This window comes from Alternaria triticimaculans, assembly GCF_023758025.1.
Source record: "Alternaria triticimaculans strain BMP 0046 chromosome Unknown scaffold_8, whole genome shotgun sequence".
NCBI classification, from domain to species: Eukaryota; Fungi; Ascomycota; class Dothideomycetes; order Pleosporales; family Pleosporaceae; genus Alternaria; species Alternaria triticimaculans.
The window spans coordinates 1,163,866-1,190,875 of record NW_026055965.1 but is presented as its reverse complement, the minus strand read 5'-3'; the positions used below and the strand labels follow the sequence as shown (position 1 = coordinate 1,190,875).

The 27,010-nt window shown below is 53.3% G+C and overlaps 11 protein-coding genes across 11 annotated transcripts; 6 read left to right on the top strand and 5 right to left on the bottom strand.

Moving 5' to 3' along the window:
- Positions 1 to 835: 835 nt before the first annotated feature.
- On the top strand, positions 836 to 2,530 carry J4E78_006311 (uncharacterized protein; the record flags this gene model as incomplete). Its single annotated transcript, XM_049366924.1, has 1 exon — positions 836 to 2,530. One exon carries the CDS (start codon positions 836 to 838, stop codon positions 2,528 to 2,530), a length of 1,695 nt encoding a protein of 564 aa, XP_049221630.1.
- A 186-nt stretch (positions 2,531 to 2,716) lies between these two features.
- Positions 2,717 to 3,561, bottom strand: J4E78_006310 (uncharacterized protein; the record flags this gene model as incomplete). The annotated part of the gene is made up of 2 exons (XM_049366923.1): positions 2,717 to 3,299; positions 3,383 to 3,561. The coding sequence occupies 2 exons, from the start codon at positions 3,559 to 3,561 to the stop codon at positions 2,717 to 2,719; spliced, it is 762 nt and encodes a 253-aa protein (XP_049221629.1).
- Positions 3,562 to 4,506: 945 nt separating this feature from the next.
- J4E78_006309 (uncharacterized protein) lies at positions 4,507 to 4,989 on the bottom strand (the record flags this gene model as incomplete). The annotated part of the gene is made up of 2 exons (XM_049366922.1): positions 4,507 to 4,717; positions 4,982 to 4,989. 2 exons carry the CDS (start codon positions 4,987 to 4,989, stop codon positions 4,507 to 4,509), a joined length of 219 nt encoding a protein of 72 aa, XP_049221628.1.
- Positions 4,990 to 5,850: 861 nt separating this feature from the next.
- Positions 5,851 to 6,756, bottom strand: J4E78_006308 (uncharacterized protein; the record flags this gene model as incomplete). Its single annotated transcript, XM_049366921.1, has 1 exon — positions 5,851 to 6,756. One exon carries the CDS (start codon positions 6,754 to 6,756, stop codon positions 5,851 to 5,853), a length of 906 nt encoding a protein of 301 aa, XP_049221627.1.
- A 321-nt stretch (positions 6,757 to 7,077) lies between these two features.
- J4E78_006307 (uncharacterized protein) lies at positions 7,078 to 7,775 on the top strand (the record flags this gene model as incomplete). Its single annotated transcript, XM_049366920.1, has 3 exons — positions 7,078 to 7,133; positions 7,223 to 7,280; positions 7,329 to 7,775. 3 exons carry the CDS (start codon positions 7,078 to 7,080, stop codon positions 7,773 to 7,775), a joined length of 561 nt encoding a protein of 186 aa, XP_049221626.1.
- A 795-nt stretch (positions 7,776 to 8,570) lies between these two features.
- Positions 8,571 to 11,062, top strand: J4E78_006306 (uncharacterized protein; the record flags this gene model as incomplete). The annotated part of the gene is made up of 4 exons (XM_049366919.1): positions 8,571 to 8,658; positions 8,713 to 9,895; positions 9,942 to 10,199; positions 10,252 to 11,062. The coding sequence occupies 4 exons, from the start codon at positions 8,571 to 8,573 to the stop codon at positions 11,060 to 11,062; spliced, it is 2,340 nt and encodes a 779-aa protein (XP_049221625.1).
- A 3,581-nt stretch (positions 11,063 to 14,643) lies between these two features.
- J4E78_006305 (uncharacterized protein) lies at positions 14,644 to 15,522 on the top strand (the record flags this gene model as incomplete). The annotated part of the gene is made up of 1 exon (XM_049366918.1): positions 14,644 to 15,522. One exon carries the CDS (start codon positions 14,644 to 14,646, stop codon positions 15,520 to 15,522), a length of 879 nt encoding a protein of 292 aa, XP_049221624.1.
- Positions 15,523 to 16,000: 478 nt separating this feature from the next.
- On the bottom strand, positions 16,001 to 17,769 carry J4E78_006304 (uncharacterized protein; the record flags this gene model as incomplete). Its single annotated transcript, XM_049366917.1, has 5 exons — positions 16,001 to 16,304; positions 16,355 to 16,403; positions 16,467 to 16,516; positions 16,601 to 16,986; positions 17,233 to 17,769. 5 exons carry the CDS (start codon positions 17,767 to 17,769, stop codon positions 16,001 to 16,003), a joined length of 1,326 nt encoding a protein of 441 aa, XP_049221623.1.
- Positions 17,770 to 18,963: 1,194 nt separating this feature from the next.
- Positions 18,964 to 20,139, bottom strand: J4E78_006303 (uncharacterized protein; the record flags this gene model as incomplete). The annotated part of the gene is made up of 2 exons (XM_049366916.1): positions 18,964 to 19,806; positions 19,855 to 20,139. The coding sequence occupies 2 exons, from the start codon at positions 20,137 to 20,139 to the stop codon at positions 18,964 to 18,966; spliced, it is 1,128 nt and encodes a 375-aa protein (XP_049221622.1).
- Positions 20,140 to 21,791: 1,652 nt separating this feature from the next.
- On the top strand, positions 21,792 to 22,832 carry J4E78_006302 (uncharacterized protein; the record flags this gene model as incomplete). The annotated part of the gene is made up of 2 exons (XM_049366915.1): positions 21,792 to 21,951; positions 22,018 to 22,832. The coding sequence occupies 2 exons, from the start codon at positions 21,792 to 21,794 to the stop codon at positions 22,830 to 22,832; spliced, it is 975 nt and encodes a 324-aa protein (XP_049221621.1).
- A 1,790-nt stretch (positions 22,833 to 24,622) lies between these two features.
- J4E78_006301 (uncharacterized protein) lies at positions 24,623 to 25,612 on the top strand (the record flags this gene model as incomplete). The annotated part of the gene is made up of 1 exon (XM_049366914.1): positions 24,623 to 25,612. The coding sequence occupies one exon, from the start codon at positions 24,623 to 24,625 to the stop codon at positions 25,610 to 25,612; it is 990 nt and encodes a 329-aa protein (XP_049221620.1).
- Positions 25,613 to 27,010: the final 1,398 nt, after the last annotated feature.

Here is a 27,010-nt window from a genome sequence, read left to right as displayed (position 1 = left end):
TTTACGGCCTTCTGTACTAGCTCGATCATCAAGCTCGCCAAGTATTCCGAAGACATCCAGGCTCACTTTATACCTAGGTAGCTCAATCTTTCCGAGTGCACTCACGAGATCAAGTCGGGCCGTTGGATAGGTAGAGTAGCGTTTTCATTGTTCCTGATGCTAGTTTGTCATCATGTCAATGGTCTATACTCTAATCAGTGTCGCGAAGGACGACAGGCTCATGTATCAATTCAGTATCCTCATTCGCGATGACCCTGTAGTCGGCAAGCCCACCTGTAATCTGATATTTTCTTGTGTGCTTTCGGAAATATCTCACTGCTAACTATGAAGATGAAGGATGAGCAGTGAATGGCAGAAGCTTCCGGCGATGCACGTGATATCGCGCCCGCCCACAGTCCGTGCCCGTCGCGCCTTCCTCGCAATATTGACCCCACAAACAAAGCCTGATCTGCCAAATTACCTCACAGAACGAAGACGGTGACTGCCAGTCGCTATCTCACCAGTGATGGCGCGCGGAAGACGCGCTAAGGCCGCCGCCTATCACTGTGCGATATGTGAGCAGTCCTTCTCCAGCAAAGCTGAGCTCAACCACCACACTGCCAATCACGACGACACCAGCACTGCGAAGCTGGTGTGCGCCACCTGCGGCTGGTATTTCGACGATTCGCACGCCCTCGAGCTCCATCAGATACAGAGCAGTCACGTACCTCCCCAACCAGCATCTACGAACTTGACAACGGCGCTTACCCCGTCGATCGACGAAATGGCGGTTCACTGCGATCGTTGCCAGAAGCAGTTCGTTACTCAGAAGCAATTCAGTAATCATCGCAGCAACATGGCGAGTGCGTGCGCCGACTGGAAGCACCCCACAACAAGGCCGCAGCCACCGACACCCGCTGTAGTTGCCCCGGGGTACGTTGACCTCGACAGACCCAACGACGAGCCATCTGTAGTCCCCAACTACGATGATGGCGCATCATCATCATCTGACTCCGTCGATAGCGATGTCGGCATCAAGTGCAACGACTGCAAGCGCACCTTCCGCTCCCTGGGCCACTACAACAACCACATGCTAGGTTGCACTCCTGTATCGACGACCACACAAGTCCGCGAGGTGCTCCCGGTTACCGGGTTGGGTAGCTCTCCAGTCACCATAAACCAGATGAGGGCTGCAAACGCACCTGTACTGGCACCCCGAGCCCCGATTTCGTCTAATGTATCCTCCACGCATACCAGCAATCCGGCCGCTTTTGCATGCGATACCCGTGGTTGTGATCGTTCCTTCAGGTCCGAAGCCGGCCTCAAACAGCACAAGCAGGACGCTCACGGTGTCGGAGGTCAGGCATTGAACTTGGCCGGCCGCGACTCATGGATGCTCAGCAATCGCGAGCGAGAACGAATGCGGCAAGAAGGTTTGCTTCAACAAACTCCTTCCTCTCGAGGTCGTGGCGGCCAAGCAGGTCGTCCAGCCCCTCGTGGAGCACCTCCCCGTACTTGGGGGGCTCTCTCTTCAACCAGACCATCCGTGCAGCAACAGCAATCTGCCTTCGCTCGTCCAATGCCGCAGCAACCTCGCTTGCCAGTCCAACAACCTCCTCCTGCCCCCAACAGCATCAACATGGGCGGCATTGCGGAGCTTGACCAGGCCAAATCTATTCAGGCGAAGACACAACGCTTGCTCATCCAATCAGATGTCTTCATTCTACACGATGGAAAGGTCAACGCCTGCGATATTATGTGGACTCGGATCGGTGCCGCCAAACAGTACGACGTGGTTACGATGCTCGACGGCCTGTGCCATCTCCCAAAAATGCTACAAGGCGAATACATACCTCCTCCAAAGGCATTGAAAGAAGATTACAAGGCCACGTATCTGTCAAGCGACTTCAAAGCCTCCCCCGAACGCAACATGGCCAAACCAGGCCTTGGCGCAGTCGCCATCTCATGCAGCAAAATCCTGCTAGCAAACGGCTGCCCCGAGGTTGTCAAGATAGCAGCTGTTGATCTGATCACTTGCCGAATCCTTATGAACCACCTTGTCTGTACTGATCCGCACGCAAAAGTCAAAGATTGGTACTCCCCGGTCACCGGATTGTTTAGTTGGGACGACATGGAGGGAGCTCGAAAAGCCGGGTACAAGATCTTCAAGGGCTGGGCGGCAGCACGGGACGCGCTACACAGGTTCGTCGACAAGGAGACCATCATCGTTGGCTGCAACCTGCGTTCGGATCTAGACGCTCTCCGTATGATCCATGGACGCGCCGTCGATATCGCCAAGGTCGTTGAGAAGGCTGCTCAGGGTCCGCTCAGCAAGGCGCAGCTAGCACTGGATGGCTTGTGTCGCGATTTTCCTGAGATCAAGCTCAAGAGCGACCCCGAGTATGGCCGGGACAGTCTGATGAACGCTTTTGCGGTACGTGAGTTCGGCTTGTGGGCGCTTAAGAACGCCGATAAGCTCGGCATGTTGGCGAAAAAGAGGAGTCGAGAGTATCAGAACGCTATGCCAAAAGTTGCTGTTGCAGGAGCTTGATGAGATACGCAGAGTTTGAGACAGACAGAACAGATGGGACTACGACAACGAATGCAAAGAACTGAACCCACTTACTGGTGATTGCTGTGATGTAACATGTGCACTGCAGACAACATCAGTACAAACAATGACATCTAATAAGACCCCAAGGCGATGTAGACTCTTGGGTGATTTGCACGAAGATACCTACGACTTCTCGTTCTTCTCCTCCTGTTCCTTCTCCACAACATCCACCACAAACGCACCACCCAGCAAAATCGCCGGCTCATCAATACTATGATGCTCATAGCTCAACGTCCCCACACCACCCGCCTCCAGAATCAAACTAGGATTCTCCTCTAACCTCTTCCCCACCCACCTCGCCGCAAAGCTCCTCAAGATATGTCCATGCGCCACAATAAGCACATCATTCGGCTTCCCATCCTTCCCAAACTTACCCTTGTGGTACTTCTCCCTCAACTCCTTGATCAACTTATCCAGTCTCTCCGTCACATCCTCCGGGCTCTCGCCGCCTTCGCACCCGTCTTTCCAGATGTCCCAGTTAGATCCCAATCCGCGTTTCTCGCGGTCGGCTTTTATTTCAGAGGTCACGCGGCCTTCGTAGTCGCCGTAGTCCCATTCTCGGACGGTTTCTGTTACTTCGATCGTGGCGTGTGTGCGGATGTCGGGCGTGTGCGGTTTTGAGGCGTCGTGCCAGGGGTAGCGTTCTTTGCAGCCGAGGTTTAGGAGTTCGAGGGTACGTTGGGAGCGTGTGCGGGGCGAGACGTAGCTGTGTGGGTGGGGTCAGTGGCTGAGAGTTTGGGGGTTTCTTGGGTTGTATCTAAGGGTTCGAAGAAGGGGTTCTGGGCATACATATGCGCTAAATTGCTTGGTACGATCAATCTGTCGTCGCCGACGAGCGCTTTGCCAGTGGCTTTTACGCGCTTCTCGCCGTTTTCGGTGAGTGGTATGTCTGAGACTCCTGTGTGGCGTCCGTTGAGCGACCATTCTGTTTCGCCATGGCGGATTATGAAGACTCGTGGGTCGGGCATTGTGTCTATTCGTAGACCTGCTGTTCTAACTGCTGGATGAGGAAGATCGTAGTGATAAGACGCGACGCGCAGGGAATGGATCAATTGGAATGTTCGGCAGGAAAGCGCGTGTTTAAGACGAGGTCGCAAGCAACGTTATGAAGGTAAGGTCTAAGGAAAGCGTGGAACGAAGTATGCAACCATCACGGCAGCTACCGGAGCTCAGTCCGTAGGTATGACGTTGGTATGGGGAATTATTTGGCATGGTGGGGCGTGCCAGGGACGTGTTGGAGCTACCCCACCATATCCGCTACACGCGCCTTGTCATGCTTCGACGCGCGTAGTAAGCCTTGGTCATCGCCTTGTTGAGAAATATGAATTTAAGATGGCTTCGGGTATATGCTGAGCTCATTCACTTCTGCAAAAGGAAAGAGCAAGTGGCGCGAAGGTGAAAGACAAGCGTGAGGTATCTTAGCTGATATTTGGTACAGAGACGGAACTGATCTCCTTTCTGAAGATGCCTGGGCAGATATAGACGCGAAGGCACCTGCTTTACCATCTATCTAGACGCGTGTGAAAGCCGACCCATCTCATCACTCCGCTACAATGGCATCATTTGGCACGCACTGGAAATACCATTCTAACAAAAATTAGTTTCGTAGCAGAAGAACGACGCATTAGTCTCCACATACCATTCTGTTCCACGCATGTTGAGCCCTTTTCGCAAACCGTGCAGCCGTCCCAAGGCTTAGTGTAATCCCAGCCTCCGCACTTGTAGTAAGCAGGTACAGGGCATCTCGTGCTGCTTGGGCCAGTCTCCTCAGTGGTGGTCTTTGTGGGCTTCTCGGTAGTCTTTGTAGTCGTCTTGATAGTAGTCTAAGGAGGTTAGTATGTATTCACGATGAGAGACTACAATGACTCACCTTTGTCGGGGTAGGCTCTGGCTTCTTGCTAGTCGTGGGCGGTTCAGGCTTCTTGGTCGTGGTGGTCGACGTTGGTGCTGGCTTCGTACTTGATTTGGGGGGTTCCGGCTTCTTCGAAGTGGTTGTAGGTGTTGGCTCGGGCTTCTTGCTTGATGTGGTCGGCTCTGGCTTCTTGGTCGTTGTCGTTGTAACTTTGCTTGTCGTCGGCTGCGGGACACCCGATGTAGGCCGGCTGATGTTGTCGGTGCAACGGCCTCCAATGCATGTAATTATGTACGTCTGGCGAGGCACGATGTCAACATGATTGTTTGCTGGCGCCTATTTCGAGTCAGTATGAGCCACCATTGCGAGTATCGAGCTACTTACCGCAAAGCATACTGCCGAAAGGCTTGTCAAAAGCGCAAGCGTGGTGAGCTGCATGGTGATTTGATAGTCGGATAGGAATGTATTCGTGAAAAAGATGCTGATCCAGCTGAGGGGTCTGAATTGATGGGACAGCGACAGCATCTTATACCCACGATCTCATGCTACTAGTCGGCTCAAGTCTAGGAAGTCAATGACAGGCTCAATGATGGCTTTGTGGCTCCTGTTCTGAACACCCGCGGCTCCATTGTAGACATGCAGTCTGGCCAGGGCCAAGCTCAGATACGAGGCCATCCCAATCTGCTCTTGCATTCGCCTATATTGTGGCTAGCGAGTTTGTGTGCCATTGTGACGGTACAGGCAATGTCAAGCATGGCGAAATCTCGTGCAGTCAGCTAAATACGACAAAGCACTCAAAAAACGCATTTGGAAGCCTTGAACAGATAGAATGCGCTGCGATCTATGGAGATATCCGCGTTTGTTGCTGTGTATTGCAGAGCGTTTCTTAGACGAGTTACCCACGACACAAAGCTACAAGCCTTGCACGAAAGGTCCTTGCCTAAAGGCAAATCGAAGCTCGCCTGCGTTCCGAAATGCTTCGCGACTGTCCTTGATGCTATTCTTATCCATGGCCACGCTTATAGACTGGGGTACGTTTTAGCCGCAAATTGATACCCATTTGACCCATGTCACAACACCAGACTCGCACTCACTCCAGAGCGATAGTGATTGGTATCCCTTCTCCACATGGCGACAGGATAGAGTATTCGATACAAGCAGTGAGACTGGTTGCCGGAACACTTGACGGGAAACCCGCGCGACGCTTGAGACGATCGCAGGATTGTGCCGTAATCCGGGGGCGGATAATTGAGATGCAGAAAAGTGGGCTCGTTGCATGCTGGTCCAGATTTTGGGTTTAACACTGCTCGAAAAGGCTCTAGCCGAGTGCTGGTAGTAGTGCTTCAAGAGGCACATGGGTAAAATGAACGGTAGTTACTGTCCGTGACCGGAGGGTAGTACCTGATCATTCACCACCTGCTCCATTCTGTTGCTGAGTGCCGTTTCCCAGAAGGTCTCCAACACCAATCCACTTCCTCACAAGGAAGGCGCCCTGTGGCCTCAGCTTCCTGTAGTATCCCTCTTCTCTCTCAAGTATCTCAAAGTTCCGTTTCTTGTACCATTCCATGCCTTCCTCATTGGCCTCCCATACATGTGCTGTGACACAGCGTACACTGTGAAGCTCGACGGCTTTCTTCACTATCGTCTGTAGAAGATGCATAGCGATGCCGTGGGAGCGGTAGGGAGCTAGGACGCCAATAGTGGAGATGTATAGGTTCGAGGAAGGAAGTATGCGACATCGGACGGCACCAACTAGATGTGGTTTCTCTGTGGGTGATGCTGAGGTGGCATTCGCGGGCGACGAGTGCCATACTGCTACGAGGGTAATGCCGTGGTGTGGCTCGGTCATTGTTTCCTTGTAAAAGGTCTCTGGGTAGGATATGGGGAGAGTGAGGGTATTCAGGCGCTTGAATGCTGGTAACAAGTCTTCGGTGAGGGGTACGAGCTGGACGTTCGGCGGTAGAGGGCGTAGGTCGAAGAGCTTCGGGATGGCTGGCTGTTGGGTAGAGAGGGAGATGGGTGAAGGTATGCGCGAGATAGCAGGCGTGACTGTTCGAGAGGGACGAGGGCTCTTCTTTGATCGCGGTCTTGAGGGTGCTTGGAGGAAGTCGTCGGGTATGTCGTTCCAGTTCTCCATGGCTGAGGCCGTAGGGGTCGGGTTAGAAGGAACGCGCGTCGGCGCAGAGACAGACTTTGGGGGAGGCGGTGGCCGGTTCGTCTTTGATGATGCCATTGGAGGAGCGTTTGAGGGCGGCGCGGGTTGTTTATCGAGGCTTGGCTTCTTGAGCCAGTTGTTTAGGGAGGACTGCATCGCGGGCAGAGAGGGGCTGGGTTGGCTGTGATGATGTCGTCGTGGGTCGTGGTTTGGGTAATGATAGCCAATGGATGGTCACGTGGACAACAGCCAGTTGCTCAAGTTGTATCCTCGCGGTGCGTTGTGAATTGTCACGTAATGGAAGCGCAACCCACAAACACAAACATGAGGGGAGACTTCTGGTGTTTCCCTGACGCGCCCTCGGATCGTTTGCAGGGATGTTTCCTAGCGTGCTTTCGTCGGCCAAGCCGTCAGCTCCGACTTCTTGCAGGAACAGCATCATCGCCCTAGAAATCCCCAGGAGCCACCACCGCAACCATGGGCGCCGAGAACTCAAAACCCTCGTCAGAGGTCAAGCAGCACGTCTTCTCCTCGTACGTCGCATCTTCCGCATTCAATGGCCCCGGCCCCTCATAAGAGATGAATCAGCCAGTGACGTCGTGTGCTGATAATTTGCGCGCAGAGATCACCCCTACAGCTTCTCCAATGAACTCGTCGGATCGCTGCAGAAGAACACTTTCGTACGTCCAATGGCTCAAATGGACGAATTGGGGCTAACTCACTTGCAGACAGACTCGGCGCGATCAAGACAGCAAGAACTCCAGTACCAGGAACGTCTAACCGCCGAGCTCGAGAAGCTGCGCGAACAAGAAACCCAAAACTTCTCCAAGTTCAGCGAAACCCTCTCCACCGAGACCCCACAGTCGGATGAACCCTCCCTAGTCGAGAAGATCCAGGATGCGACATCCAGCAGCTCCACCCTCGCCGAGAAGCAAAGACAAAAGGACATGAGCAGGGACAGTGTCACCAAGGAGATCGAGCAGCTCAAGGCGAAGCTCGAGCAGAGGAAGAAGTTGGAGCAAGCCGATGCCGATGTCACCAAGGCCAAGGAGGCTGTCGTCTCATGTCTGCGGACACACGACCGCCGGCCGCTGGATTGCTGGAAAGAAGTCGAGACCTTCAAGCAGGAGGTCGGACGCCTGGAGAAGGAGTTTGTACAAAAGACCATCCGATGAGCCACGACGCGAGATCGTGACGGTGAGGTTTGGTATAGGCGCCTTTGTATAGTTGGGTTAAGTGGGATAACATCCTCGAGGGCATTTCTTATCTCCAAATCCCTACATTACTTATTACTTGCATCTTGCTGAACACATCGCTACTACACTACGTATGTGGAATCGCGCGGGGTACATTTACTGCAATATGTTTATGACTATGGATTACGTCTCATTCCACTGTCGGATCCTCCAGTCACCACAACTATCTTCTATTCCTTGCACATTCCGAGAGATTGATCTCACATTTTATGTATGTTTGTTCATGACTTTGGCTACCAGTGGACCAGGATCACCTTTGCATCGCAATCTTCATCATCACAACTCGCCTTCACCGCGCGTTAGGACGCGTGAGCTCTCTAGGTTGCCCACGCCATTTGCAAAAAACTGACCTGCAGCTCACCTTCCTTCCCTTTCGGGCGTCTACCAGACTCACCTTCACCGTTGATGCCTTGGCGCTCTGGCCTCTTTGTTAAAATAACAGCACAGTGTCTCTCGCAGTTTCGACTGCTAACTACCACGCAAGCAGCTTCAAATAACGGCGACAGCAACACTGTGCCTGCATTTTCGTTGCCTTTCGCAACTCTCAAGTCGCGATAAATCTCCAGCCATCGTTGCTTGCGCGCATATTGCAGCAATCGCCTAGTCGCGACTTCGTGCACAAGGCAACTGCCAGGTACGTCGCGTGAATCGTCGCGCCTTCCACTCTAAATTTCATAGTCGTGTCGCTAAGATCAAGCAGCAGCAGCAGACAACATGTCGTCAACACGACCCTACATGGTACTCGACGAAGATGACGAGAAGTGGAACGACAATGAGAGCGATATCGAGTTGCTTGACTATGGTGAGCCGCTACTTCCAAGTTGAACAAAGCTTGTTGATTGACATTTACCTTTAGACTCCGAGTCCGATCCTGACATTATCGCGACTAATTCTCGTGAGGCGTCTGCTACACCAACCACTCCGAGCTCGAACGAGGGAAAGACCCGCACCCACAAACCTCTGCCAAGCAACGAAATATCTCTACCGGATGTTGCGATCCAGACATACAAAGTCGGCACAGGTTTCGTCATCAAACCGGGCGACACAGTGGAATTGAAAGATCACTCAAACCAAAATGAGGGCGCTATGCATTCGGGAGACTTTCTACGCATCAAGAACATACTCATGAACATGGAGACGGATGAAGTGCGACTCCGCGGTTGGCGCATGAGGCGTACAAAGTACCTTGGTCAGGTCTTCGACTGTGAGTACGACCGAAAGACAGACTTGAGGACATGTACTGACTTCTCTCAAGGGAAGATGAACGAACTGGGCATGGTCCTACGTCTTGATGAAGATGACACTACATCACCTTTTGTCGCTGGAATGGTAGACATCGAAATCGAAGATGTCCTACGAGTACGCGACTGTACGCTGACCAACAAACCCTACCCGTTCCTCAGCTTCCGATCCGACGGTTGTGCTGCATGGCCGAATAGTATGAGTAAGGACGAAATCAAGCGACAAATCTTCCACGGAGGTAGGCTCATTTGCCGTGTCGTCAACGTTCTCTACATAAGTGGCACAAGGACAAAGCCATATGGAGGCGTCGTCCGTCATCTATATACCCACGAGGCGGATGCGATTGCGACACCAGCTCAAATTTCGGATCCCGGTAATTCTCGCCAGACTTCAATATCGGTAGAGGAAACTGAAGAGGAAGGATACGTTGTCGTGAACCAGACGCCTTCTGCAAAGAAGCGGCGTGCACGCGAGGACTCTCCTGACTTCGAGATCTTGGAACAAGAGCCATCAAAGCGAAAGAGTCAGCACCCATCGAAGCAGGGCCGTTTAGTGTTCGGAGACGTGTTCTGTGGAGCTGGGGGTGCCAGTCAAGGCGCTGCCCAAGCTGGCTACTACGTGCAATGGGGTCTCGACAATGACGAACGCGCGCTTGCTGCATACCGCCTAAACCATCCTGGTGCGTACGCATGGAAGATGAATGCACATGATTTCCCACCGAAGGGTATCAGCAAAGAGAACTGGAAAGTCGACGTACTACACCTCTCGCCCCCTTGTTGTTACTGGAGTCCCGCACAGTAAGAGAACACTTCCATTATGAGATCGTTTACTAACACCTGTCAGTACTCACGATGGACCCAAAGATCAAGAGAACTATGAAGCCATCTACACCGTTGGTCCGATTCTTAAGGAGGTCAAACCGCGTGTCGCAACACTTGAGCAAACCTTCGGCCTCGCAACCCACGAGCAACACAAGAGGAACTTCCTCATGCTCTTGAACGATATTGGCCAAGCCGGTTACGATGTGCGCTACAAGATTCAGGACTTAAGTCAATTCGGTCTCGTACAGAAGCGCAAGCGTTTGCTGATCATCGCTGCAAGGTTCGTGGTATGCGATCCACATGCCAATGATATACATACTTACATGTCTCAGACGGGGTACACCTCTACCTCCCTTCCCAAAGCCCACGCATGGCCCTTCAGGAAGTGGTCTACAGCCCTTCGTGTACATCGACGATGCCCTCACGCACATCACCCGCCAAGGCAGGCGAGCTATGAGCGACCCCTACCATCAACCCAAGTGGTTTCCCATCCCCAGAGCAGCCTATAATCCGCGAACATTCCTCCGAGGCTGCATCACCACCGGCGGCACAACAGCTTGCCATCCCTCCGGCAAACGACACTTCACACCTCGCGAACTCGCTTTGTGCCAGAGCTTCCCATACGTGTATGAATTCACCGGTGCCCAGGGCGAGGCCAAGAAGCAGATAGGCAATGCCTTCCCGCCAATCATGGCCCAGGCAATTTACCAGACCATTTCGAAAACTTTGGAAGCCTTTGAAAAGGGTCTTATCGGAGCAGAAGATGACCTCTCTGATCTAGATCTGGATCTAATTCTGGAACAGAGCGGTGAGAGCGCTCCTCAACAGCGACGGCTCGACAGCTTCACCGGAAGCGCAACCCCCCACAGACCTTCTCGGACTGCCAGCTCCAGGATGACGAGAGCTACTGAGTCGCGAAGTGCATCGCCTTACACGCGCCATAGGGCAGAGTCGATGCAACCACGACACAGGAATGCAAGCGGCTTTCCGTCTTTGAATCTCCTCGATGGGGTGCTGGATGGCATCAGTAATTTCGCGAACAGGAGCACTGCTTCCGCCAGCAGGTCCACCAGAGGACGTCGCGAGCCTAGTATGCCAGGCGACGATGACGAAGTCATCTATATCCCCAGCGACAGCGAATGAGCTTCTGAGATTCTATCTGAAGGGGAGGGAATCGATACTGCGCGAATTGATCTCTGTATCTTCGGAAGCTGCGCCGCCTTAATCTACTTGGGCAGAAGCAACCTCTGAAACATCGAGTCATGTGCATTGAAGCAGTCGGTTATCGTGACAAGCTACACACCATCTGTGTGAATACAGTTCGTTTCACATCTAGGTTACAAGGATAGTCTGTGAGGAACTTGTACAGCAAAGTACGTGCATACTACGTTTTCCTAGCTTCTAGTTACAGTCAACTTGTATATAGAATACTCAAGATGTTTCCACTTCTTGCCCTAGGTGTATGCGTGACAAGATGTGTTACACGCGATGTTGCCTGCTTTACTTGCTATCCATGGATCTTGAGAGGGTGCGACAATGCTCGATCTTGATAACGCGCCTCACTAGCTCCATCGCGTCATAGCACACCATGTATCCGTAGAATGTCTAGGAGAACACTCCGTACACTCCAAACTGCCCAGGTGAGGCCTTTATGCGCACAGCCTCCTACTGGTGGACATAATCGGAATATTCTGCGGGATACTAATCGGGCCTGACCACAAGATAGACAAGAGTAGAGCACAAGGCTACCGAAAGAGGTAGTTTGAGAGACATACGCTATTGTCCGACCCCCAAGCCAAGCGCTCCCCAGACTGCATGTGTGAAGCACAAGGCCGTCATACCGTGTGCGATACCGACTCCCAGAGCCCAGGAACAACATCCGGACCGGCCAATTCCAGGTGCACGCCGCTTACCCAAAAGCTTAATTGCGACCCAAGCCCGAGCAAACCCAGGTTTGACGTGCTGTCACCCCCATCCATCTACAGGATCATCTTGCGAACCTGGGCTACAGTAACGAAACCGCGTAATGAGTATACGCCCGTACGCCCATCCCCCAAGCACCGACGTCCGCCCGTCTTATGGTAAACATCTTACGATTCTGACCTCATTGCGTCCAGGGTGCCAAACTTTGCAACACCGACGCTCTGTCCTCCCTATCCCGCACCAATGGTCTCACCGGCAACTTGCAGAAACACGACACAACCAGCATGACCCATGTTGAGCATTTCGCCTTTCTTCCAAAATCTTACATGGACGTGGTAGATGCGTTTACCCTGCGTCCGCCAAAGTACACGCGCTTGCTTACATTGGCATTTCTGACGACCGCCCATGCTCATGTTGTGATGGTGATGGACATATGCTAGCCTCGCTTCTTCTCGTGATAAGGGAAGCGAAAAAAAGAAAACAAAGAGGAGAAATTAAAAAGAGGGCAGCGAATCACGTCGTTTCGGTACGCCTTCCGGATGTAGCGCGAGAGGGCAGGAAAAAAATCCAAGATAGATTGCTTGCTCCTGTCGACCCTCTCGGCCAAGTTGATAGATTTAGATTGCGAAGTTACATGCACGACAAATGCATCCAAAGGCGGGTTTTCTCGCTTTTCCTTTCTGCTTGGAGAGCGGGACCTGCGATCGGACCGTTTGTGATGGTAAGCGCCCCTCCCCGCCTCGTCACGAGAGATGATGTGGGCTATGCAGGTTGATTGAGGAGGTGCCTGCGGAGTTGGATCCGGTTACACACCGCTATCTATTGCTTGGTTCAAAGCGTCCTTTTTTGTTGCCCTTCCCATTGGGCTTTTGGTGCGGTTTGCTGGCAGGAAGCGTCGACGTTGCTGCCCGGGCGGTCTTGGTACGTCGTCATATGAGGGAGGATCGGGGGGTGCGATGGGAGCGGAGCGGAGACAGAAGCCGGACGGAGGGGTATATCGACGATGCGCATGCAAGATAGGTGGGATGATGGACGTTCAGGGTCCGATTGTCGTTCGGAGAGACCCAACGATACGCCCATGCCAATGCCAATGCCATGACACGGGGAAGTCTCTTTCGGTGGCTTGCCGCATGTCAGATTTGTTTCCATGGTTCGCTCGTATACTGGATGGTTTGTTTCGACACGGCTCGTAGCTTGGGATCGTCTTTGTTCGACAAGCGCGCCAGGTGTGCGATGAGTAGCGGTAAAGAGGAGACCACATTCAGGCCCAAAGTCAGGTCAGGCGATGGCTCGTCGGTGCATGACATTGCATGAGTGAGGCACAACGCCCTTTCCGGTTCAATGGAACTAGAGACGAGTGTGGAGCCGACTTGAGCGTCTCCCTCGTTTATCATTCGCGTGGAACTGTTCTTCCCGACCCTCTAGTGCTGATCTTGCTAGCGTGCCATGTGCGTTCCCGCTTCTGTTTCTTGTATCTTACCTGCTGTGGCTTTGTTGTGATGCCGAGCGTTTGAGCCTTGCGCGGCATGGTAGATGCACGCCGCGCCGTCGAATCGCATGTGAATATCTAGTGCTGCAGCTAGAGTATCTACTACAGCGGAATTTCGCTAGTTAGTCGACACAGCGGGCTGTGCTTCAGGTCTTGAGGCTGTTTGGAAGGTCAACGAGGGTGGACCTCGGGCGTGCGTCGAACAAAGGACAGCAAAACGGCGCTGTTTTACGGGGTGTGTGCCGGAGTCTTCGGCCGACAGGTACTGAGTTGTTCGGAACAGCAGGAAACGAGTGCAAGTCTGCCCGACTGGAGTTAAGATAGCCCGGCTTGGTTACCCAGGACAAAGGAACATGCCGATTCGGCAATCAAGCGGGAAAAAAAGCAAGGGATCAACTTTGACATCAACTCTCCACTTGCACACGATGCCGCATATTCGCCGTGTGGGCCGTTTGGGGCATCACCAACGCTCTTCTTGAGACTTGTATCAGACAGGCGCGGACTAACTCTTCCGCGCTCGCCCGTGGAAACACTCTAGAACAAGACTTGGAACCTAGCGCAGCCGACATGCGAGACTACGCTTCTTGGATGTCTGTTCTCAATCGAATAAACCTTCTTTTCAATGTTTCTAGAAACACACCATGGCCGCGCTACCGGACTTTCTCCCTGACATATCGGGGCGTCTGCTTCGTGCCTGCTAGCCAGCCGCTCGACATGCCCTCCGGAGCCTTGCCGAACCGCCTTGAGCACCTACCATAGTTTCATCACCTTCTACACCGGTACATTGGGCGCAAGGATGTCTGCAGCCGAACGCCTCAGTCCTTCCACATGATCCTTGCGAACATCGATGATCTGCACGTCAATCGCGTCTTTGGACGGCAGAGCTAGGAGTATTTGGAAGTCTGCATCGTGAGCGCATGGACGTTTTTCTTGCTAAGGGTCTCCTAAGGCCGTTGCCAGTGAAGGGGTTCCTGGCTACACGGCTTCCTAGATAGCTAGGTGGAGCGAGTCAAGTGTAATGAATTCATGGGCTTGCAACAGGATGACGATTGCGGAATGGGTCACTTGATGCCGTCTTCGAGAATAAAGACCGGGGGTGTGCGCTGCTGTGGCTGATGTTGATGTTGTGGAAAGCTGCTCACTCTACTATTCCGACTCTCTCACGACCCATAAGGCTGGTCTTGCTAAGGATCTGAGCCTCATTTCTCGATACGATATATCGGCCCATATCCTTCCTGTCGCCAACTAATCAGTCGAGTCGAGTTACTATAAGTTGACGGATAAACTCAATTCCTTGAACACGTCAACCACCATGGCGAAATCAACACGCTCACCGTTCCTGGATATTCTCCCCCCAGAGCTCCGTTTACACATCTATACACATCTTCTCGTCGCTCCATCATCCATCAAAGGCTCCGTCGCCCGTCAGGACACAAAATACGACCTCCACACAGCCATCCTCCGAACAAACAAACAAATACACCACGAAGCCCGCTCCGTATTCTTCGGCAAAAACACCTTTTACATCACATCCATACCACCCACTCCAACCAGCAAAGATGCCATCGACGACCAACAACAAGAAGAAGAAGGATCCGGCGCCTTTGAACCCCCTCTCCAACTCACCGATCTTCCCTTGGTCCGTCATCTCGAAGTCGACCTCCTCTACTACCCTACCTCCATGACCACGTCCCTAGACTCGCGCGACGGAATCTGGAAACCCGTATGCACTGGCGCAGATCGCTACACCACCAGCTTATCCTACCTCCTCAGCACCGTCTCGCCCAGTCTGCTCAGCTTGAAAATCTGCGCAGACACGCGCCGCTACGTTGGAAGTACTACAGGCCAGGACGCTCATGCTCTCAGCGACAAGTTCAAGGCCGATACCGAGAGATTGCAAGTTCAGAAACTGCTTACGGGGTTCTACATGGCGGATAGTAACACGTTGTTCAAGAAGGCGATGAAGGATTTGCTCGTCAGGGACATTACTTTGCACTTTGACTTTCCGGAGAGCTACTTTGATTTCGTGGTGGGAAGGGAGAGGCTGTGCGGACAGAGCTTGGTCGAATTGGCGGGACAGGTACTGGCGGCTAGGACGGAAATTAGGTTCAAAGCTGCGTTGCAGGAGGTGGGTGTGGGGAGTGAGGTTGCCCAGGCGGGAGTCGTGAATCTGATTCCGTTTCCGTGCTGAGGGATGAGTACGTTTACGAAGGTTGGGTGAATTGGAGGGATCGTTTGGGACAAGCATTTTGGCATGATACCATGATTTGAGAGCACATTGAGCATTTGAGGGCGTTTTTGGTTTATAAAATTTAGATCGGTGGTTGGCATTAGGGGGTACAGGCAGCATTTCAAAGCATCACATTCACATCTCTACATCTGTCCATCGAAGTAACGACTGGTTGATGTAAATAAACAAGCTACCAAGGTTGACGCGTATGACTCGCGATGTAAACAAACGAAAGCTCATCGTTCCTGACCACATCCCTGATCTTTGTCGTATCCTTCATCAATGTCGTAAATCGTGAGTGTCGTCTCGTATCCATACATGATCCAAAATCGCAGTCAAAACCAAACACAGATGGAACACAAGAAGCTCGGGAAGTAAAAGAAATATAATAATACACTCGTAGGGATGTCTACGCTTACCAACGGTCCTCCTCTAGACTCTAATAGTCCCTCCTACGATGGCGCCTCGTTTTCACAGGGCTACCATCACCCTCAGAATCGCTGCTGAAGTAGTCGTAGTCATCGCGACCATAGTCGTATCCATGATCTGGACGGCGATCGCGGTCGCGCCTGTCATCCTTTCGCGAGTCGCGATCGTCGTGTCCGCGCGACTTGGAACGGAGGCGGTCTATCACGCTGCGGCTTCTAGCACGGAGGCTGGGGCCTTTGCTGCGTTCGCGGTCATGCGCACGCGTTCGTGATCGGGAGCGAGAGCGGGACTTGGAATGGCGGTCGCTTCCGCTTCTATGATGGAATTAGAACGAAGACTAGTCAATTGTGTGCGCAAGACTCACCTCGAGCGTGTCGCCATCTGCCTGGCACCCAACGCACCCGCAGCTGCTCCTGCCAGTGTGGTCAGCCTACTTTTACCCAAAGACCTGCCCGCGAGTCCTCCCGCCAACGCACCTCCCACCGAAGCCGCCAAACTCTTTTCGCGCAGATCCATGCCGTCAAATCTATCACGCATTTTAGTCATGCGTGAATCATCGCGACGGGAATCTTTGCTAGAGCGGGACTGATGGGAGTGAGAGTCAACGGACCTAGCCCTGTGGCGATGTTCGCGACGAGGCTTGGTACTCTCACGGCGGGAGGAGCGAGTGTCGGTGTATGCGGCCATTGACTGTTCAGCCGATGGGGGCACGTAGGTCGGGTAGACTGCGCTGGGCACAGGCGCGAAAGTAGGCTGAGAGTTGGAGCGCTGACGGTTGAAGGGCGGGGGAGATGGCTGGTAGCCAGCGCCGCTCGCAGGGAACTCGGTGTGGTGGTAAGGGTTCATAGGGGAATTCGATCCCACTGGCGGAGGAGGGATAGGCGCATCCACAGCGGGCGAGGGAGCGTAGCCGGGGCCGGGAGCGTACCTAGAGCTTCGGGGCGCATCGTACTGGCCATAGTCTAATGAGACATTGCGCGGCTCTGTAGGTGGTGGCTTCGGAGTGTTAGTGAGTGGGCGCTGGAGCAAGGCCGCGAGAGGCGGCTCGTATGACGGAGTGAAAGCAGCAGAAACGGGAGAACCACGAGAAAGCGTGCGAAGTAAATGAGGCTGAAAGGAAAAAGGGCTGGAAGTCGCTGACGTGGTCCGGCTTCGCAACATGGGCGGACAAGAGTTCGCCGGTGTTGGATGCTCGGGCATGGTCGCAAGTGTTGCGCGTCGAAAAGAGGAAAAATTATTTACCTGAGGAGAGTATCCGTAGGCTGGAGTGACAGAAGGGCGGCGGTCCTGCACGGGGCTCGGTGCATATTCCTGCGGATTATAGGGCTTGTATTCGGAAGTGGGCGGAGGAGGGAAGTAAGGCTGTCCCTGCTGAGGTGAGGCCATGTCTCGTGAATCGCTGTGCTGCCCGTCCAGGTCGCTGCTGTGTCGTCCGTGGCGTCCGCGACTCAGACTCCTACTAGCAGTGGTTCCCGTGCTCTTTGCGCGTCGTCGCTCCCTCTTTCGGCGCTCGCGTTCGCGCTCGTAGTCGGTGTCGTCGGTGTAGTCAGAGTACTCTGTCGGCGGGCTGCGCTCTTGCCGGGAGCTGCGCTTACTGGATCGGTCTTCGCTCCGGTGCCGTTGTCTTGCGTCTCGTTCGTTGCGGTTCAGGTGCTTGCCTCTCTTCTTGCCCTCTTTCGAGTCTGGGGGTGCAAAGTAGCCGCCGGGTAACTTGTGGAAGAAGCTGTCGGGAATCTGCTCTGCGCCGTAGCTGATGGCCTTGAAGGCTAGGGCCGCCATGCTTCAGATGGGGGCCGCGAAAGCCGGATGTCGTGATGTGACGTAGGACTGTCTTGCGAGCAGCGCTGTGATTGGAGCGCAGTCGACCGGTCCCAGCGATTCGACGAGGGGGCCTAGTTCCAAAGGTTGGGAGGATAGTCTGCAGCAAGGCCGGATAGCGATAGGCCGGACTACTCAGCGCGCGTTCTGGTGTGTATAAGCGATGTAGATGGTACCTGGAGAGGGTGAGGTGGGTTGGCAGAGAATTTGTCTTGAAGAAAGTGCGCGGGGGTGTAGGCGAGGTAAGGGATTATAGGATGCGCCGCGGCAAGTGACCTTGACGGATGGCGGCAAGAAGCAATTAGATATGGCAATTGGGTAGCTGCGCTTAAAGACGATGATATAGCTCATTCGGCGCATACGTGCGACGCCGTGGCAGCCGCCTCCTACAAACTGCCAAAATGACGTCGTACGTCATCCGCCTGGCTCGTGCGCCGCTGTCATTGGAGCCGCAACCTGGGGATCGTCGCTTCCTCAGCCTCTCTGGTAGATGAATCCTACGATGCAAAAAGCACCTCGATCAACGGTGATCTTGCAGTCATTCATGCACATGTCCATGTCATCAATGCGCCTTTTTTCTGCTCTTCACTCTTCCCATCGACGCAGCAGCAACAGCAGCACGAATGGCATCTACTGTGGCCTTCGGAGATCATGTTCAATGCAAGGGACGCACGGTCGGCATTACACCTACTCTCCGCGTGTAATCCTACATAGGGTCTGGCCTCCTATGGGGCGGCGGGCCAAGACGATTCGGAATACACATTCCAATCCCCTTGCCCAAAACCGGGTTGCAATTCCTTACAACGCAGGGTATCTACTAGGAATGACCAGGGTGCAGCCTATCGTGACATTGCTGTGCGTTGGCAAGGCTCGTCGGCTTCGTGACATCGACCACTCGGAGGGTTGGGGCTATGTGCGATGACGCCACGTTTGGACTTTTGTGCTTCACCGCCATCATGACATGGGTTGCACAACCATGGCTTTCTACGCGCACTCGTATGGATTTCATCGAGGAATGTGATTAGAATTTGAGCGTCCAACTGCATGTGCATGGACCGGGTATCTTATGCATCCTACTACTCCGGAGTAACCCAACGCCAGACCGACAACGAAGAGAACGAGATGAAGATCATTCAGTCATCGTGGGCCGCTCGACTACACTTGATCAGCAGCTACCGATGCAGGGCTGCGTATTTCCCCTGCTGGTCTGCCAGCGCTGTCTGGTACCTCGACCATGTCCTCCACCATTCCCAGGAATCTTTGTCTATATTCATCGCTTGTCGTCGTAATGCTCATCGGGCCATGATCTTTTCCAAACTTTAACGTGTTGAAGAGTTTGACGAGTCCCGTCATCGTCTGGGCCTGGAGTGCGTCTTTTGCCCAGAAGAAGTCGAGTACGATGGCCCGGTAAACCCACTTGCCGTCGCGCGATACGACACCTGTGCGCCATGTAGATCCTCGACCAGGGGGCGGCGGCACATCACCAGAGTTCAGGTCGGCGGGATAGCGGACGAGGAATAGCGAGTAGTCAACCGCATTATTGCCTTGTAAAATCTTAGAATCCCTGGATAGCTGCGCAACAAGCTCCTCTTTCTGATCGATAGTCACTCTGATCTTGTCTTCGAATTCATCAATGAGGCGCTCCTTGACGCTCTCGGGGGCCAGGCGCCCGTTAGCCACGTCACGTTCTGGGTAGAAGTAGTCATTGGGCTTGAGGTCATACGTCTCCCATCGCTTCTGTTGGGCCTTGCTGCAGCTCGACTTCCCGTACAGAATGTTCTCCATTATTATATGATGGCTCGGCGCGGTGCCTACAGCGGCTCCGACGGTAGCTGTAGGACAGTAGAGGAGGTCGGTTATGCGGACGAGGAGGGAGTCCTCATTCAGCTCCATGTGTTCGACATAGGGCTCGAGGAGGCGATCACGGAAGAAGGATTGCTCAAACTTGCGCGGCAGGGACTTGATCAGGTACTTAGAATTAGGTGTCGTGAAGAATGTCTGATGCGCATTAGCCTGTCGTCCTCAGATGCCATGTTCCGCGCGTACCGAGCCTGAGTAGCCCAGGTCCCCAATGGCGATCAGATCGGTCCGTTTGCTCTTGCTTGGGCGGAAGCTCTCGATGTACCCTTCCTCTTCAATCTCCCATGTGTCATTCCTCAGTTTCTTGAACAGAGATGCGCGATAACGAGCGAGAGTCAGACTGAAGACAGCGAAGAAGGCATAGATGCGCGCAAATAAACCCAAGCGCGCGCTTTCATCCTTACGAGGCGAATCTGATCTGAAGATGGCGCGTAATATAGACGCGCTGATGAGACGGTCTCGACGTCCCATGTTGAACTTCAATTTTGTTGCGGTTGTTGGTAGAGTACACAGCAGGCAGCGTTGCGGACGCGTGAAACGCTACAGTCTCGAGGCCCGTGAATGTCAGGATGATGTCATTGCGCTAACCACGAGCCTCCTGGAGACAAGTCCTGTATTGTCTGCGCCTCGTATCTTCACCAGCGCGCCAAATTTCCATCAACGCAAATGTTGAGCAGCTTGCACAAAGGATCGGAGTTCCCCCCCTGTGGATGAGCAATTTCGAGGATCGGCTAGATCTGACGAGACGGCTGGCGGGCTTCTCTCTCGCTGCAGCTAACGTTTAGCACCCAGCATAACCGCCACAAAAGCGCCACAGTTCGATTTCATCCGCCGCATTCGAGGGCGTCCAGGATGGCTTCTGCCGATACGCTCTCAACCATCTTGTCTGACACGAGAGAGACTCGGTGTACCTCGTGCTCGTGTTACAGGCAGTTATTCCCGGTATCTGGTACCTTCAACGAGACTTAATCGGTGTCTTGGAGCCGTCACCAGCAACCTTGCAGAGGCACTACAATAAGAAGATCAGCTCTGTACCAAAGTTTGCAATCATCCTGAGACGCAACAAGCCGTACGGGGCATTACTAGCCTGACCTCGGGATCTCCGCGTGTTCGGCCTACTCAACTGTCAGGGACTTTGCTGGTTGTACATGGCTAGTGGATGGAGCCCGAGTACCGCTGCGAAATTTGCTCATGGCATTTACCCAAGTCTAGAGTTGGTGCTCCTTCACGACAACACGATTGCTTCAACCTCTCCACCTTGGCCGCCTTGCCTGCTTGGCAATATCACTGCATCTTGGAACCAGAGTCTCGAACGCGGAACTGGGGAACTTCAAACAAGCGAGGTATATATTGCCTCCTCGGAGTTACGCCCCAAGCGATCTCCCGCTCGGCACGTCTTCCGCTGTTTCACCCTGGGCCCTTATGTGATCGCGCTAAGCGTGCCGCTACAGCGCTGCAACGGCGAGGAGCAGCGCGATGGCAAATGCAATATTGCGACCTCAAAGAGAAGCAAATACAGCGGACAGGAATGCAGTCAGAGCCTCGAGATGGAGTCTCCGCTATGTAACAGTCTCACGAAGCTAACAGCCTGTGCAACCCGAGTTCAGATGAATATAACGGGAATTCCGACATGGTACAACCTGACCATGTATGCATCTAGGCGTACTCGTCTAACGGACTAGACCCTTAGGTCCAGGCAGTTCTTGCCCCGTCTCGTCCCGGCTATCAGTTTGACGGCTGGCACCCCACATCACTTTGCCTCTCCAGTCTGCTTCACGGTGGGAAAGTTCGCCCAGCCGCTTCAGCATCCCCTTGCGGAGGTTTCTACCCTTCCCGCCCGCAAACTACTGGATAGAGGCTGTGTATCACAGCTGCAGGGTCATCAAGCCATTGTTGACTGGCGTCGATTGGTGTGGGTATTACCCTGCTTACTGACTACACCCAACATATAAAGCATGAGTGTCTTTCCTCGGTTTGACAGCATATTTGTACCACTTCAAAATTCATAACACTTTGCCACATCAGGTTGATACCAGGAATAGTCGCGCTTCCTCAGTACTAGTCTTCCCAGATCTGTACATTCTTTTCATCCAAGTTACTCCATCACATACTCACTGTCCACAATGGCGAGCGCAGACGTTCAGCAACCACCTGCGCAGGAAGCTGCACCCGCACTACCTGACTACCTCACAAACCCTGATGCTGTTCTGGGGGACAATGATGCCAAGTGGCGATACGGCAGAGCGCCTGATTACTCAAAAACCAGAAAGGTGTTCGCTGAGAGTAAGTTACCAGATGTGGCAATGAGCCTGCATGTCAGACACAATGCAGTTTACTAAGCATGCACAGCAAAGCAAATGACACACGAGGCTGGGTCTCTTCCTGAGCTCGTACAGAATCTCGTCAAGAACTGGGAAGTCGAAGCGTCCTTCAAGCCCAACATCGACGACTGGCGTACGATCGATCGGGAAAACTACTCATTCGCTATCAATGGCGGCAAGGCTGAAGGTGCAGAGGCTATGCTCAAGGTCGGCACATACAATGCTATCATTGCGCCGAACGAGTACTACTCGCCCGACTACTCCGACTTTGCCTCGTCACACAAGACGTTCAAGCGCATGATGCCTACCTTCGCATGGGAGGTACTAGAAGTCTACAGCGGCCCACCAACAGTCAGCTTCCGATGGCGCCATTGGGGCCAAATGAAGAACGACTACGTCGGCTTCAACAACAAGGGCGAGAAGGTCACAGCCAAGGCACACGGAGGCTCAATCGACATCCAAGGTGTCACGGTCGCAACGGTCAACGACAAGGTGCAACTACAGTCCGTTCGCACCTGGTTCGACCCGATGGACATGTTCAGGCAGATCGCGCCTGACGGCGTCGTGAAGAAGGAGGAGAAGCCCAAGAACATGTCACCAGCAGACGCTCTCGATGAAGCTCAGGCTGGCATAAAGGCGCCCGAGGAGCAGGAGCTACCCGATGAGTTCATCCAGAGCAAAGAGGAGGTCAAGGAGACGATCGAACGTCTTGATAAGATGACGACCGAAGAGAAGATGTCGACAACCCAGGGCCTGCCTGCTGACCACCCTGCTGTGTCATCGTCTTCTAATACTGAGGCTGAGGGCGGCAGGTGTCCTTTCATGCCCGGAGGCTTCAACTGAGGCGCATCTACGTTGTGAACATGGAGAAATGACACATTCGGATACCTTTGGATCACAGGGAGTTATGAGCGGGTACTTAATAAGCATGGAAGCAGATCAGACAATTCGCGTTTAAATTTTATTAGTATATACCATGTTGTTACAATCAAACATTTCTGCCAAGTCTAGCTTTCCAGTCATCTCTGAGTAGCACTTTCGATTGAGGTAACATTTCCTTCTGTCATGCACCCCCAAACATGAAGTGTGTTTTCGTGGAATACCACCGATTCAAGCTCACGCACTAACACCAACCATCTATGCAGATACGATGATCGCACCCCTGCACTTTACAACAACTCAAATAACGCGTCGGCGAAGACGATGCTGCGCATCGGGATGATCTTCCGAGCAAGTTAAAGCCGTTTGGTACGATGTTAACTAGTTAAGTCTGACGCCATAGCGGCTGCTAGTGAACCAAACGTCGCTATGCGCATTGCCTCACCTCCAACTACACTAACACCGACACTGCCCTGACAAGCCGACGATCTCCAGCCCTTGCTTTCGAGACGCGAATTCTCCGCATAGCGCTCGTTGTATACGTCCAGGTGCCTGATTATCCATCACCCGCCGTCCGCGACTCGATCGTAGCTTCCCCGCTGCTTCTTGCCCAGTATTGAGTGAGGCCCGCGCGAATGCAGATTCGACACGCGATGTGGGAGTTGACCGAAATTGCCTAGCGCGAAGATGCCCGCGATACGCCCGTTGCAATCGTAACATTTGGCTTGCGCTTTACGGTCGCGCAGAGACTTTCTTGGTTTTCCCCTGAATTGACGGATATGTCCAGCCTTCAACGACCGTGGGCAGTCGCGGAGAGCTGTAGGCTCTAGTCTGCGGCAGAGAAGTGTCTCCTTGCACTATCGAGAAGTGATGTGAGGTGTCGTCGGTTTTCCAGCTATCGTCTGAGCCAAGTGGGGCTGTCTCTCCATTCAAGATATACTGCAACCGGTGACTGAGGGCCTTTCTAGCTTCCGCCAAAACATGAAGACCGGCAGGTTTGGGGATCCAGGGCGGGGGGCGTCAGCAGCAGCCGAAGTGGAATTGATGTTAAGGGTTGAATGCATTCCCTTGTCTCCCGACTCTGTACCTCGATTGAAGTCTTGCAGATTCTGGGTAACATTCACCTCTTCATTTTCTTGGGGATCTAGTTCTGCTTCCCCACTGTTGTCATATATTGCGAGAAGGTTCTTTTCGTTCGAAGCTGTTACCACAACAACCTCGAAGTGACGGACGAGCAAGTCTGCTAGATCGGCGGTGAACCTGTACAGTGGTGCGTGTTTCGAGGCCGGATTGTTGACTTTAGTATGGCCAGTAGACTTTCCAATGTTGTTTGTCCAGGATAAGACTGAGGTAAGAAATCGGAATTCATGAAGTTGATGCTCCGACAAGAATTTGTCTTCACGTCCGATAGCTGTTCGCTGTGATGCCATCCTGACTCAGATGAAATGAAAAAGATGTGTGGTGTGAGGACTTAGAAGTGGAAGAGCGTAAGCTTTTATACTACTATAGCCTGAAAAATGCCTGACTGCAAATATGGATCCTGTTGAATGGAAGGCGCGTTAGATGTGATAATCTCTATCGTGATCCGCGGTTCGATTTCATCGACCATATAGATGCTGAGGAAAAGCTGACTGGGTATGAAAGTCTGGTACCACCCAAACTCGCGAGCCTTCCAGGATCGAAACTTGACATCAGAGCATCTGTTCATCCCTCGTCGAAGCCAAACAACCCGGCAAACTCTAACCCCTCATACTATGCAGCTCGCGATCAACACAGTCAAACCGCTCAAACTCGTAGCGAAGATGCATGAGAACGAATCCTTTGATCCTGCGGTCGCCCAAGAGGAGACTAAGTCCTCATTCCCCGGAGCGATCCATATCCAAAACGCCGTCGCGGCCACAGAATTTGCGCTCAACAGCTACACTCAACCTACCTCTCTTCGCGCACTAGTCATATGGGCCGATGGGAATGGAGGTAGACGCGACGACCCGTGCACCGCAGCTATAGGCTACCACGATCCTCTATCTGGAGAATGGGAAGCGCACATCACAGTTAGCCATCATCCTTCTTGGACTGAAGCTAGCCTCATCGCTATCCAGGAAGCTTTCCGTGCCGCTGCGGCGATGGCTGACCACATCGACCACTTGATCGTGTTTTCCAATGCACAAGAAGTGCTTGCGAATCTTGAAAAGAGCAGCGATCTCTCGTGGGGACGAGATGAAGCTCTCGTAGAAAGGGTACAGCAGGCTGCAAAGAAGCTCATGGTAAAAGATGTGCAGGTGGATCTGCATTTTGTACCAAACCGCACGAAAATTGAAGGTCATAGGCGGGTGCAGAAACTCTCCCGAAAATACAAGAAGAAGGTCTTAGCGGTGGCGCCGAAAGCACTCCTGGAGTATGACATTGATCTTCCTCCGATCAGACTGAAGCATCAGCAGCACAAGGATGCAAAGGAAGAGCTGGAAGGGTTGCTGCGCAACTGCTTAGAGGATGCGAAGGCAGCAGGCAAAGTCGGACCTCGCAGCTCGTTGAAGCACGAGTGGAGATTCGAGGCACGTCGTCTACGAAGAGAAGCAAAAAGGGACTATAGGAAGATGAGAGAGCGAGAAGGCAAGCCACTGAAGCCGACAGACTCGGAAATTGCGATATTGCGGGCGCAAAAAAGACGTCTCGGGAAGGCGTCTGGAGAGCTGACGGAGGACGAAGAGGTTATAATCGACGCAGAGGAGAATATCCTGGGATAGAAGGATATATACCAAGAACTCGCAGGTCGCTCGTGGGAAAATAGATGGCCACTAAAGAAGTGAAGCCATAGTTTCGTTGGAGTCTAGCAGAGTATGAGCGACTGTACATTCTTCAATTTCGTTCTTCTTCGCAAGTACGTTTGGCTGCGTGAACCATGGGGGCTACATGCACGGCGAAAACGACTGTGGGTACAACTTGAACCGATGTCTTCTCCAGCCGGCTAGCAAGATTCGATAGTTCGTACGCGTACAGTGGGTAACACTAATCATCGAGCTCAACATGTATGTGGGTATACTCCGGTTGTACTATACACCTGTGCTTTCCAGTATGTCATTATTCACCGAAATTGGATATCGTAGACCCTGAGCGTACCCTTCCTGAACTACCGCTATCTTATCGGGAGATATATGTCTTCATGTTCGAAGATTCGGAAGTCGATATCGGAGTGGCATAACGGTCCCGCCACAGCCTTCCTGCCGCCCACGGTTGCCTGCCCAACCCTCTTCGGCTGGCCTCTGTTTAGGATGATTTCCGCAGGCAACAGTGAGTCATACCTCCCTTTATCATCATCAATAAGACGTGTGATCATGGTTTCATGCTAGTCGGTGGCTACGCGCCAGGCTACTCGACGCGACTGGTGAAGACACGGTGTCAGGTGCCTCGTACCTCGTACAAGAAACTTGGAAGTTGGTCACACAGGATGGCGCAAATCTGCGCCGTTGGGTGAGGCTATGGATCTAGTCTGTGGCACGCTAGGACGAGTGTCTCTTCTGCCTGCGCGGAGATGGTGAGAGGGCTCTCGTTGGTGTGTCGACGTGACTCAGCCCTGAACCAAGGCGGATCATCTCGGCAGCCGAGGTGCGCTAATGGGGGGCGGGCAACACCGATGAGTCGTCAGCTCGTCGGGCGCTTGGCGCTTCTGGAAGGGGCGACGATGAACATGCAGCTGCAAACTCTGCTGTGAGCGTGGGAGGCGCGAACCATGGTCATCGCGCGCCCGCGAGACACGGTCGAATGGTCGCGGATGTAGAGAGCCGAGGCCAGAGGCGGATGCACGCGTTTGGCATCGCTTTGGGACAGAGGCCCGGCGTCATCAGCCACTGCGGTGAGGGGAGTGGAGCTGGGCCGTCGCAGCGCAAGGCGGCGATGTGTTGGCAGCAGTTCATTGCTGCTTGCGCCGTTTGCGTCATCGCGATGGGTTTGTGTGCCATGGCGATTGCGCTGAGGCGTTTCCTGCCGTGTTTCCATCGCTGCTGCATCACGGCACCGCGACGGCCGGCTAGGCTGCAAATGAGGGCGTCGCGTGCTGAGCAGCTGAGATTACGAGCGTCGCAGCAGCCGTCGAGGGGGTCGGCCGCAAATATAGCCACGAAAAGCACGGTGAAGGCACAAAATAA